A 14,056-nucleotide genomic window follows, 5' to 3' on the forward strand; every position below is an offset into this window, starting at 1 on the left:
CTTGAAGCATGCCTTCGAAAATGTGCCTAGAATTATTTGAGTTCATTAACCAACCGATCATATCAAATTGCAAGAGAAAGTTACAAATTTTGTCTTGTTCTGAGTTCATCTCTTATTTGATATTCTTCCCTGTCCATTTTCAGAATCAATTTTCATTTCATTTCCTTTTTTTTATTGAAGGTCGTAAAATGAAACTACACAACGGAAGTAGCTCATCTCTAGATCATTTCTCGCCTCTTAGAACATTTGAAGGTTAATAGCTCCAACATGCATTACTTGCTATGCGAATTTGGCACAGGAGGCACAACTAATTTTCTAAATATTTTTAAAAGTATTTCGAAGCAAAAAAAATTCAAACTAGAGGATTCTCAAAGGATCTTAATTGAGATTTACGAAGAACGGATGTAGACACGTGAATGCGGCGACGGTAGTTTATTAATTAGAAACAATGAAGGAATGAAAATTAAAAATTTTATATGTGAATGAATGAACCTGGATGAGTTCCATGAGGAAATGGACGTCTTTGGCATAGAGTTCAGCGGAGAAGATCTTCACCGCCTGGTGAAGGTCTTCGGTGAGTGGATTCTTAAACTCTTGTCCGATCGAGAACTTCATTTTTCGAATCTCCTCTACGTGCTCCCTCATCGCCGTCGCCATTTCCGATCGACAGCTCAAATTCATGCGCGGGGTAGAGAAATGAGCAGCGATGATCGATCACTGTGGAACCGTGGAAGTGAGTGGAAGCGAAAGCGCGCGAGTGAGAGAAAGACTTCCATGATTTGCCTGGTTTTAAACGAGAAATAGAGAGAAGCTTACGGAGGAAGGAAGGAAGGGTGGGGCGCACAAACACGATCGTCCGTACGATGGGAAGACGCGACGAAAAGAGCCGTGGAAAAGGTGGCCATTTTGTACGGGCAACGGAGTCTCCGATGAGTCGTCGCCTCGTCTTCCCATTCTTCCCGCCAACTCGGCAAGTCCCTTCCCTCTCTTTTTCTTTCTTTTCTCTTTTTTTTTTTACTCTTTTGCCCTTTCTCTTTCTTTTTATTCTCTTTTTACTTTCCTTTTTTTTTTTTTTCAATTTTTACAATTGGATGCACAGGATATTTTCCTAAGTGATGCATCTTTAGGGTTGCGAGCAGACTGCACTGTTCATGAGTGGTTCGAGAGCTCGACTCAATAAAAATTCGTTCGGACTTGTCCATCATTTAAGTAATTTATAAGTCTAATTTTTAGGTTTCATTAATAAATGAATTGAGTTTGAATGCAAATGGGTTCCGCTTGTTTTAACTTTTGAGTAGTTCAATTAGTTCGAGTAAACTTATTTATTAGAATCATTAAGATGTTTAATAATAAGTTTGGCAATAAACTCAATACAAAATGGTTAAAAGTTTCAATTCTTTTTCACTAACGGTGACTTTTCTTTCAAAGTAAATTATCAAAAAGGTTCAAAACAAATTGTAAAGTTCTTTTTAACCTTACCCCACAAGGTCATTTATAAAATTTTAGCGCAAGCTCAAAGTCATCATCCTAATCTCAAGTTAACTCAAGCCCAATATTTTGAGCTTGAATTGAGCCAAACCCAAACTCGAGCCGAGTTTCCACTATATTAAGTCAAGCTCAAACATATTGAAACTGGTTTAGCTCGGCTCATTTGTAGTCCTATATAAGTAACTTAAGATTTTTACACTTATTTATAAATTTTTGCGATGCTAGTGAAAATTTTTGTTGTAATTTTTCATGATAAATAAATTTTGTGTGATCTTAAGGTTGGCGGATTTTTTCATCCTCAATTATGAGGTTTTACAATGTTTTAAAAAAAAAATTGTACTATTTATTTTTTTTCATGAATAAAATTTTAAAATACGATAAAGATTAAATCATTGCAAAAAAAAGCACAAGTAAGATTTTATTTATGTCTACTTAAAAAATGTCAAAATAGTTATGGCAAGTTTAGATCAAGGATTTTATTTAGGAGAAGGAAAAGACAGGAAAATAAGAACGAAATTAATTTTTTACTGTATCTTTTTTATATCAAATACCATTTAAAATAAAAAAAAATCTAATATAATTAAAAATTAAGAAAAACCAAATATTAAGGATGTGCGGAATTAAAATTTTGTTTATTGATTTAATATACTTTTTTTTTTTCTTTCTTAGTTTCCTTGGTAACCAAACAGTGGAATCCTTTTTATTTTTTTTCCTTTCTTTAATATTTACCAAGTTCCAAATGACGGTTAAAGTTTAATAAATTTTATGTTAGAGTTTTGAAGTTTGAATTATAAAATTGGGGAAAAGGGGTATGTGATGAGAGATAATTAGGTTATGCAAAATTTTAATAGAGGTGAAAAGAGATAGAGATGAGAGAAAATTAACTTATTTTACATTACATAGCTCAAGTCTAGTATTAGCTATTTAAAAAATATGTAATTGAATAAATTCTTTGTTTTTTTTTTTAAATGTATTTGCATTGTATGCTATGATTTTTCTAAAAATAAATGATCTCATGATAACCTATTAGAGTCATTAATTTATTGAATCAACAACTCGAAAAGAATTAAAACTTTTTTAATATTTAAATTGAATTATAATGTGTTTTTAGCTTGGGAAATGATAAGAATAAATGTGAAGGTGGTGAAAACATTATTGGATAGAAGAAAATTAGGAAGACAATAGTAGTGCCCACCTAATTAATTTTCTTACCTTTTTTTAAATGGACCAAAAACTTGAGGGAGTAATATTTAAAACCAACAATCTTTTTGTGAGATTTGAAAATTCATTAATTATATACGATTACATTATTATTTGAATCCATTAAAGTTATGCAGAACCACACTATTACACTCACAATGACGTAACATTGTTTAATTGGTAGTTTTCAAAACTTATATCCACTAATTACAAGATGTCATATTAATATTCAAATTTTAGACCCATTTGAAGAAAAAATTAAGAGTCTGTTTGGTATCATTGTTGTTTTTTACTTTTTGTTTCTATTTCTGCATAGTGAAAAAACATATTATAAAAATGTGTTTGTTTATATTGATAGTTTTTTTTTTTAGTTTTATTGTCAGTTTTCTACTATTTGTGAAAAAAACTAAAAATCAAATTTTATAATTTCCAATTGTTTTAGTAGCATATTGTCAAAAATTTTAATATCTAGAAATAAATTTTTTCGATTAAATAATTTATTTTATACATTTTTTAATTAAAATTATAAAAAAATAAACATATAAATCCAAATATAATTGAAATAAAATATGCGTAAATTTTATAAAAGATAATAAAGCCAATTACAAAACATTTTTACTATTTTTTAACTGTCATATTGAATATAATTTTTATTGTAAAGTAAATTTTAAATTATAATTAAAATATTTATAAGAATTTATATTTTTCTTAGTTTTTAAAATGTATTATTTTGCAATTTTATTATTTAAATCATTTGTTTATAATGTCATTTGAATTAAATAAGAAAATAAGTATTTTTAATTGAGTTTTTAATTTATTTTAGTTCCATATTAATTACAGAGATTGTTGGTTCCTGATTTTTAATTTTTATTTTTGATTTTTGATTTTCGTTATTATGGCTTTTGATAATGATACCAAACGACCCCCTCAATCTCTCTGAAAAAAGGCACTAGTGTGGTCTTCTATTCAGACTTTCTTATCTAATAAAATTACTTCAAATAATAGATCACATATGAATCATATATTTTAAGACGCATAAGAAATCCGATGGTATCCATACTTTTGGAGTGATCTCACAAATTAGAAAAACCTATTAAAAAAAATTATTAGATATATCCGACCAATCTAATAATTCTTCCTAACGAAGAACCAGGTTAACTATCGAAGGAACTTAATTTCTTCTATACTTAAACACTTCACATATTTATTTATTTATTTGCCAAGCTAAATTGTAGTAAGCTTGCTTCATGCCCAAGCAACAACTTCAAAAAATAAAACAAAAGAAAATGAAAAGACTTGGAAAGAAGAAGCTCTAAGGAAGAGAAGAGGAGAGGGGGGGGGGGGGGGGGCAGAAAAACGCAAGGTACAAATTCGCTTTGCATGATTTAATTGAGGAAGAAGGTGACTTGCATTTGCAGTAGTCTTCCTCAATCTTTTTCCCTCTTTAATTAACACAGTGTACCTTTTGACTGAACTCAAAAGGAGTCTTGCAATTGGCTTAGTGGCAAAGAAAGCTCTCACAGAGAAGGAATAATTAGAAAAAGCTGAGGACAGGACTTGAAAGAAGCCGAAAGATTAAAGAAAAAAAAAAGATGCATTGCCTGTGGGAATATTGTTAAAAAATATAAAATAGTATGGACGAGGATAAGTGATTAATTTATATAAATGAAGTATAATCTACACGTTAAATCAAAATCCAATTAAAATATCTCATTTTTTTTTTAGTAATTTTAAAATTGGTTCGAATCAGATAACCGGATCGAATCGAACCGTTGGTTAAGTGAACAATCGGTTAAGCAAAGAGTTCGGATCAATTTTGATTCAAAAAAACGTTGAACTAAAACTTTCAACTCAATTTGGTTGGATTTTTAGATGTTTGGTTCAGGCAACCGAATCGCAATCACCCGAATTCATAATAACATAAAATAAAATAAGAGGAAAAAAGTATAATTATTTGTGTGATTCGATAAAGCTTTGGAGCCTTATAAGAATTCTTACTATATATAGAGTTAGGTTCCCATCCTTTACATGTGCACGGTCAGATTTTGCCTAGTGAGCATGATTGGTCTATGTCCTTTTTTGGCTACCAACTAAAATTTTTATATGTTTTTAAACAAAATTGTCGGAATATTTTTAAAATATTAAGGCACCATTTGGAACTCAGAAAATATTAGAAAAAGGAAAGAAAAATATCAACGAATTCACATTTTCATATTTGGCTATTAGAGAAAGTAAGAAAGAAAATTAAAAAAATATTCCAAATTTATTAACAGAATTTTGGTTTAACACATCCATAGTATTTAGTTTTTTTTAAATTTTTATTCATATTAAAATAAATTCTTATTTTTAATAAAATTTAATATAAAAGAAAAATATAATGAAAAATGAGTTTCCTCCTTTTTTTTTTTCCTTCCTTTTCTTTCTTCAAGTAAAATCTTTGATCCAAACTGATCCTTAAAAGAATAAGTTAATAGGAGATTTAGTTTTTAGATTTCAATTTCTTATTTAAATTATGTTTTAACTTTTCCTTTTTTTATTTTTTTCTTTTATATCTATTTCAATCATCATTTTTTTTTGTAATTTATTGCCAAATTATTTTTTAGTTCATCAATTTTCCACTTGAAAGATAAATTTTGCCTTTTCAATTATCAGCTTTTTTTTTTTTTGCAATTAATTACCAAATTAATTTTTGTTGCTACTTGAAAATTGAACGACTTTCGAAGATGCTCCTTGATCATGATCACCTAAAAGGGATAAAACAATAATGACTTGGAGGACTTAGGGTGTACCCCGGGTGATCACTCTAAGACTTTAAATTACAACAGTAGAAATAGTGAGTATGAGTGAAATGTTTACCTTCTCCAACGATCTTTTTTTATAGTGGTGGAGGCAAACTTTCCTTTGGCTTGACATTTATGAGTATGCTATTATGCTTAGGGGGTTATAAGTAACTAAAGGAAAGTTATACGTACAAGACATCAATAGTAGCTCTACTGTAACCATATAATTAAATTTAGAGGAGTTATAGGTAACTTAAGAGCGGTTACGTGAGACATCAATTGTTGGTTTTATAATTGTTCAACCCTATGAGCATTCTTATCAATTTTGGGTGTATCAGTTTCGCGCCCCCGCCCCCCTACACTCTCGAATATTTGAAATAAATTTCTTTTATTCGAGAGTTGGAATTCGAATCAGACCCTAGGTGATTTGGCTCAATTGATTTGATCTGAGTCTATGCGCTTACTTTCGGGCTCACTTCAAGTCAACTTCTGCATTACGTGGCTCAATCCAAGTCAGCAGCTCTAAAAAGCATATTATGACCAGTCTAGCCTTATTCGAGCAATGCTCATTAGACGGGGCATTACTAGTGAGTCGTGCTCACTCCTTTGTGCCCTATGAGTTGTGTTCATCAAGTGGGCAGGTTTTCAGGGCCTCATGAGTTGTACTCATCAGATGGGCCATTACAGATTAGTTGTGCTCACTCTTTATGCCTCATGAGCCGTGCTCATCAAGTGGGTAAGTTTTCAGGGCATCATGAGTTGTGCTCATCAGAAGGACCATTATGGGTGATTTGTGCCCACTCCTTTGTGTCTCATGAGTTGTGCTCATCAGATGTGCGACAACCCAAATAAAAATGAAATTTAAATAATAAAGAGGAAGGGAAATGGAATACAGTAATAGAAGGAGGAGGTCGACTTCGTCGACGAACGCGACATTGCACTTTAAAAGGAATAACCGAGGGAATCATCAGGGCTTCGTCAACGAATACAGGGGATTCGTCGATGAAGGTATAAGAGAATTCGTCGACGAAGACAGGATTCGTTAATGAGAAAATGCCGAGAGAGGTTTTGAGCAGACTTAATTTCGTCGACGAGGACTGAATTTCGTCGACGAATGACGTGGCTCGTCGATGAATCCCCTGTTCTATAAATATCAAAATCCTGATTTCTAACTTCACTATTAAGCAATCTCTCTCCTCTCTCTCTCTCTCCCCCCCCCCTTTGGTTCTCTCTCTCTCTCTCTCTCTTTCATTGATTTCAGGCCAAATTTACCCTAGATCGACAATCCGAAGTCACCACGATGCTCTTGGAGAAGTTCTCTCCAAATCTGTCGGAGCGGATCGTTGGTGAAAGTAAGTTGGAAAATCATCCCTAAGTTGAGGTATAACTTTTTAAGCCAAATTTGGTCTTATGATAGTTATAGAAAATAATGTATACATGAAAATACTGAAGTTTAGTTCTGCGAGTTTTCCTTTTTAGGGTTTTGATCAGGAAATCCTATGAGTGTTAGACTAGGATATTTTGGGGGGCTTTCTCAATAGCCAGCTAAGGGAATAAACTAAAATAATTATTTTCCACTCAAATTATCATTATGTATGAGTAAATTATTTTCAGAAAAACATGTATTATATACGAGTATTATGGATTAAATGTATATTTGGGAAAATACCGTTGTATACAGGAATTACGATTTAAGATGGAACGTATGATTTAATTCAGCATTGTGTGGCATGAGTATTATTTTTCATGAAATGTATTACGTTACAACAATTTTACAAATAAGCATGTTTTCAAAAATTATATAATGCAAAATATGATGATTTTGAAATACATGATAATTGATTTATTTTCATAATGTTATGAAATGTTCGGCACGAGGCCGTAATTATGAAATATTCGGCACGAGGCCGTATTTATGTATGATTTCGGCGTAAGGCCGTATTTATGTATGATTTCGGCGCGAGGTCGTATTTATGAGACGATTGGCACGAGGCCGTATTTATGAAATGTTCGGCACGAGGCCGTATTTATGAAATTATGAAAAATGCTATATTATCAAGTATTATATGATATCAGAACCCGGATGTTAGTTTAGTTCAGTTCAGGAGCACGGTACCATAGTTTACGGATCAGATATCTATGATCAGATTAGTGCTAACCACCCCATGAGGGGGTGGGAGATGGATAGTCGATGTGGCTTTCAGTAAAGTGTGAACGACCACCTGGCAGTCCGGACCAGGGTGTGGGGGGCCCATCATACTTACAAACATTTTTGACTCAGTAGTGGTCGGCCAGCCATTGTCGGGTCCCGCCTTTGGGCTGCACAACCCGTCAGGGGGGTAATACATGATATTAGCTAGCTATTCATCCTGGGTATGTTTTCAGTACTATTAGATATAACAGATGATTTATGAATGATATGAGTTACTAGAAAAATATGAAAGTATATGATGATTCAGTATGTTATAACGAATATTTACATATGTATGAAATGTATTGTATATGTATAACTACATTATATACTCATGTTGTCACACAATTATATTTAGTTTATTTTCCATTACTGAGAAGTGTCTCACCCTCAAACATTAAATGATTTTCAGGAAACCCTGAGAGACCGACGGGTTATGGCCACCGTTGAGCTTAGTGAGTTACCCCACTAGGAGGGTAAGATTTTGATCTAGGATCAGGAAATTTTTGCTGTATAATCCTAGAGTTATTTTGATGTTTTGAAAGTTGTGTATAAATATAGTATTTTGAAGATGTAGTAAACTCTGGTATTATATTTTATGGTTTGATGATTGAAATTTTATATTACTGCTACTTAGGTTTCCACTGTGATTGACAGGTGTCCCCGTTATCCACGGGTTTGGGTTGACTTTTCCATTTATTATGTTACATTTTTATATTAAGATTTTGAGGTCGTTACAAGATGGGTCATTATGGGTGAATCATGCTCACTCCTATATTGCCTTCATGAGCTATGTGTTAGATAACATCTTAAGTATTTAAGTAATATTTTAGTTAAGGGGCACTTTAGTCTTTGTGCCATTATTAGGGTTAGGTTTATTCATTGGTTCTAATTGTATTCAATATATACATAAAAAGCACAAAAGCAAAGAACATACTATGGCCTCTTGTGCAGCAACTCTCTCTCTCTCTCTCTCATTACAATTAAATCTCTTCCTCTCTCTTTTTCTCTCACTCTATTTTCATTTGGATCATGAATGCTTTCATAGTATCAGAGCACAGTGCAATGCCTTCTCAGCAAGGCTGATTCAAGCAACCTTGTAGAGACCCGAACCAGGAAAATAAGGAAACTAAATAAGAAAGGAAAAAGGGGATTTTCAGCAGTCTTCGTTGACGAACTCCATGTTCTCGTTGACGAAGGCCTTTCTAAGGTTCATCGTCGAAATTCAGAGCTTCGTCGACGAAGAGATCCAGAACGCCCGAAAAATATCAGGCTTAGGGTTCGTCAATGAGGCCCTTCCTTTGTTTGACGAATGACCTTATGTGGCTCATCAATGAAGGCACCATTCGTCTACAAATTTGACCAGGTCAAGGGGTCTATAAATAGAAATTTTTTTTTGCTTCTTCATTAAGAAACGTAATTTCTCTCTCTCTCTCTCTCACCCGCACCCACACTCTCTCTCTCTCTCTCTCTCTCTCTACGATTCCTCATCGCTCATTTGCCAGATTCAACGATCGGAAGTTACTACGAGGGTCTAGGGGAGATTCTTTACAAGTCCAGCGAAATAGATCTTTGATTCGAGCTCTTCGAGCATTACTCTAAAATCAGGGTAAGTAGGTTATTTTAAGGTTTTATGGTCGTTGTAAACTATAGGAAGGCCTAGGAAATTATTAATGGTTACTGATCTAGAGTTTGAATTGATTTATTTGGGAAAAATGTGGTTTCAGGATTTTGAACTACAAATGTCGTAGGGCGTGGAGTTTGGGGTTTCCAGTGGGTTTTCTTATTAGCCAAGTAAGGGGATTTGTCTTACATTAGTTACTTTTGAAATCTGAACCGGTTAAACTATATTTTATGGTTTTGGGAAAGTTAGGGTTTTGGGGTTTGGTCTCCATTTTTCTTTAAACTTATATATTCTTACTATATTAAAGGTTGGAGATGCTTGAACCCTTGTTTTTAAATTAAATGATATTTACCGAACCATTTATTATATTATAGCATATTTAATCAAATGAGTGTGACATGAGATTGTAATTGTGAATGAACTGAACTAGTGAAATATTTGTATGAGATATGGGAACTAGGGTTCCAAATTATTTTTAGTAATTGTGGAAAACGAGATGCTAGTTTAAGACCGAGGGCTGTGAATGCCTGGCAATGCCGATAAATGAATAAGTTTGTGAAAAATACTGGAATTGCTTAAATGTTTTATGGAATGGAAACAGGTTACTGTGCTTTCGTTATAAATTATATATATGATGTATGAACCACCTAAGGAACTAGTTACTATGGAAGCATGGTACCGTTGCTAGTGGATGATACAGTGCAACCACACCTTATTGGTAAGGCTGGGTATTTGAAAAGTCAATTGGTCACCGACTCTGGTGTTTGATCCAGGGTGGGATTGACCAAAACAGACTTGTAACATTGAAGTGATTAGACTGGTGGGCCGCCAGAGCTAGATCTGGTCTACGAACCGTATATGTAACGACCCAGAAAATATTGATATTCAAATATTAAAGAGAGAGGAAAATAGATACAGAAATAGAAGGAGGCCGTAGACTTCGCGTTCGTCGACGACATTGCATTTTTGAGATAACATTAAATAAAAATAATTTCAGAAAAATTGCCAAGCTTCGTCGACGAACACAGGGTCTCTTCGACGAAGGTCTTCAGAATTTCGTCGACGAACACAGGGCTTCGTCGACGAGAAAATACCGAGAGGGGTTCTGAGGCAGCTTGAATTTTGTCGATGAATACAGGGCCTCGTCGACGAAATTTGTGAAGGACTTGTCGACGAATACAGGGTCTCGTTGACGAAATCTCCTGTTCTATAAATAGTTGAAATCCGGGATTTTTATCATTTTCTTCCGAGCTCTCTCTCTCCTCTCTCTCTTTACGACTCTCTCTCTCCTCTCTCTCTCTACGACTCTCTCTCCCTTCTCTCTTCATCGTCGAGAAAACGAAGTTGAATTTCATCCCAAATTCTGGGTAAGGTCTTTTATTGAGTTTTTGACTTCCCGACAGTTATAGAAAATGATGTAAACTAAGAAATACTAATTTTTTGTTCTGGGGGATTGCGTTTTCAGGATGTCGGGTTACGAATCTTGCGGGTATACAGCTAGATTTTTATAGGTGCTTTTCAAAGTTGAAGTAAGAAAAATATGCTATGTTAGGAGTTTTAATAGAGTTAATAGAGATTTCATAAGCATATTTTTATGTTAGTTTATTATTCAGTTTTTATAGAAAATGAGCATAAATGTTTGTGTGGCCTAAGTAGACTTTCATGAGAAGAATGAATTTATACAGTTGTTATGAAACATCATACTATACTAAATGCAAAGATACAGATAGTATATACATTTAATATAGCTTTCCAGCATATGAAATTATACAGATATGGATTTAGATTCGTAGAGAAATGTACATGCATATATAGATTTTATATGGATGGTTTCATGAAACAGTTATATACATATATCCATATACATGTATACAGATACTCAAATTAGTATTTTACATTACAGCTTATTACAGAACAGTATATATATAAACAGTGGTATAGCATGCCATGTTTTCCTTATTACCATAACATACAGAACACAGACAGAATATATATATAGAATACACAAATAGATATACAGAGGTAGCATCAAGATGCTACAGATACAGTGTTTACAATACAAAAAGACAAAGTTATGGTAATTTTGGAAACACGATGAAAACAGTAAAAGAGTATATATATGTATATATGTATATAGTATCAGATCCCTGAGGAAAGTTACACAGACAGATACAGATTATAGAGCACAGTACCATTGCTAGATACAGATAGAGTGCAACCACATAGCTCAGATAGTATATGGGCACCGTCAGCCGTGCTTGGAGAGTATGCATGTAACACCCCGACCCCGAGGGGCCTGGGATATTAACTTTTTACTACTAATTTATAGTTGAAGCAAAATAAACTCAATTTTTATTAAACCAGAGTGCTAATTATCCATATTACAATCATTTATTTCAAAAGAAAAAAAATTACACAAACATAAATATCTGAAACCATACTAATATTTCTAATCAATTTCTATTTTTCTAATCCCCACCCGCATGCTTGCTAAGCCTGATTTCCGACATGTCCTTCAAAGTTATTTGAAATAAAATATGATTGGGGTGAGACGACGCTCAGTAAGTAAATAAGATTATTATTAGTGTGTGGCCAAAAATGAGCTTTTAAAGAATTTCGTAAAACAATATTTAATACTATAACTTCAAGACTACTTTAAGAATAAACATAAATTTAAAAATTTCTGTATAAAACTTTTGTCATCAATTTCAACAGTAAATTTTCACAATCATATACTATAACTGCTAAATTAAACTTTTAACTTTAAAACTGTAAAAATATTTAATGATAAACATACATATACTTTTCCTTATACGTTTTCCTTAGATCGTCATTTAAGTACCAGAATGATCATTTTCACGTAAACTTACACTTTTCCTTCAAATCATCAGTAACTTTGTACACGTAATTAAATATGTATAAACATATATTATAAAAACCACCCTTAGGCCTTTTTGCCGTAAGTCATGTTTACCCCCATGACTGAGTTGTGCGGTCCGAAGACTGGACTTAGCTGGCTGGCCGACCAAACTAAATCAACATACGTAAACTTTAAGTGAGATTTTCCTTATTAAGTCCTGGTCCGGAACCAGGTGTGCACTCAGGAGAAATCCACTAACATAAATAACCACTCTGTAAACAGTGTGGGTGCACTCTGATCCGTATACACTTTAAGCTGCGGTACCGAACATCTGTAACTTTGAACTTTCGTTGCCATAAGGGGTTTTAAAATCATCTTATTATAATTTATGCAATTTAAAAATAATATCGTGAAAATCTCATCTTTACTCATATTTTCATAAAAATGCAACGTACAAATAAACTCATGCCACACAATTTTTGTGTTAAAAATATATATAATTTTATTTTTGAATAGAAAGAAATGCTGAAAATTTACCCGAGGGGATTGGAACATTTCTTAACCCAAAAATAGATGCAAGTATATTAAAGATAGAACTGGTATAATTAAATATGCGTAAAAATAAACTCATAGAAATTTTGTGGAACTAAGTAACATAATTAAAATTTACGTACAAAATAAACTCGGGTATGAATTTAAAATAAAAAGAAACTAACAGAATCAAAATTTACTTACCTTCTTCCTTACGAACACTGTAACTATCTCTAAGAAATGAGATCGGAAAGAGTGGGTGATTGAGAACTTACTCAAAAATTTTCTCTCCACCACAATTTCTTTCACTCACTAATTCTTCTCTTCCTTGGAAAATTGTTGTGAAAAATGAAGGTTGAGAGCTTCCTATTTATAGGAAAATTTTGGGGAAGAAATGAAATTTATAAAAGTGTGGGGAGATGGGTGAAATTATAATTTTTAAAAATTAAAGAATGGGCAAGGTATGGGTTGAGTATGGGATAGGGATGGAGGCCATGTGGGAGTGCTTGCCACCATTCCCACTAAATAATTTTTTTTTATTAATTACTTACCTAATTAATTAATCAATTACTTAATTAATTATTTTATTATTTTTTTTCTAATCATTATTATCATTGTTATTAATTTTAAACTACTTTTAGTATTTATTTATTTTATTATTTATTTTTGAACAAGAATTAAATTTAAATTTTGAAAACTCATGTGGACCCCACATGGTCTTGTGGGCCCCACACAACTTCGAGACCGAATGGATCCTACGTAACTCGAAAACTCTTATACGATTTTATGCATCCTACATAGCTTTGAGACTTGTGTAAACCTCCATACGGCTTCGGGACTCATGTGGGCCCCACACAATCTTGTGGGCCCCTCATAGGATACTTATATTATTATTATTTTATCATATATTTCTACAAATTATATCAGTTAAAACATTATTTTATGTACTTATTTACGTATATAAACAGTGTCTTGTGGCTCCGGGACTCATGTGGACCCCACATAGTCTTGTGGGCCCCACATATGATACCTATATTATTATCATCTTATTATGTATTTCTACAAATTATGTCTGTCAAAACACTATTTTATGTATATATACTTATTTACGTGTACAAACAGTGTCTATCCTATTTATCCTATGAAATGTCATTTTGACCAGGCCGACCTCCAGGGAGTGACTGAGCCGCAATGGTCTCTGAGCACTCGCTAAGACAAGGTCTTTCTTAGGCATCAAACATGGAATCAAGGATCCTAGAAAAAAAACACTTCTGTATTGATATTAACTTACTGACTATTTTTATTATTTTATTATTATTGTACTTTAATCATATATATATATATATATATTTTTTTTTTGGTCATCACAATCTCCCCTCCTT

The 14,056-nt window shown here is 32.8% G+C and overlaps 1 protein-coding gene across 2 annotated transcripts in view; it reads right to left on the minus strand.

Annotated features, from left to right (window-relative positions):
• LOC131160730 (uncharacterized) overlaps positions 1-974 on the minus strand; it is a 33,167-nt gene extending 32,193 nt beyond the window's left edge. The window contains exon 1 of one of the 2 annotated variants that reach the window (XM_058116606.1): positions 493-974. In XM_058116606.1, coding sequence (XP_057972589.1) covers positions 493-681 — 189 coding nt within the window. In that variant the 5' untranslated portion in view covers positions 682-974. The remainder of the gene's footprint in view (positions 1-492) is intronic. The other variant, XM_058116605.1, reaches the window with a different exon arrangement.
• Between the last annotated feature and the right edge of the window lie 13,082 nt (positions 975-14,056).

This window comes from Malania oleifera, chromosome 7 (genome assembly GCF_029873635.1).
Source record: "Malania oleifera isolate guangnan ecotype guangnan chromosome 7, ASM2987363v1, whole genome shotgun sequence".
NCBI classification, from domain to species: Eukaryota; Viridiplantae; Streptophyta; class Magnoliopsida; order Santalales; family Ximeniaceae; genus Malania; species Malania oleifera.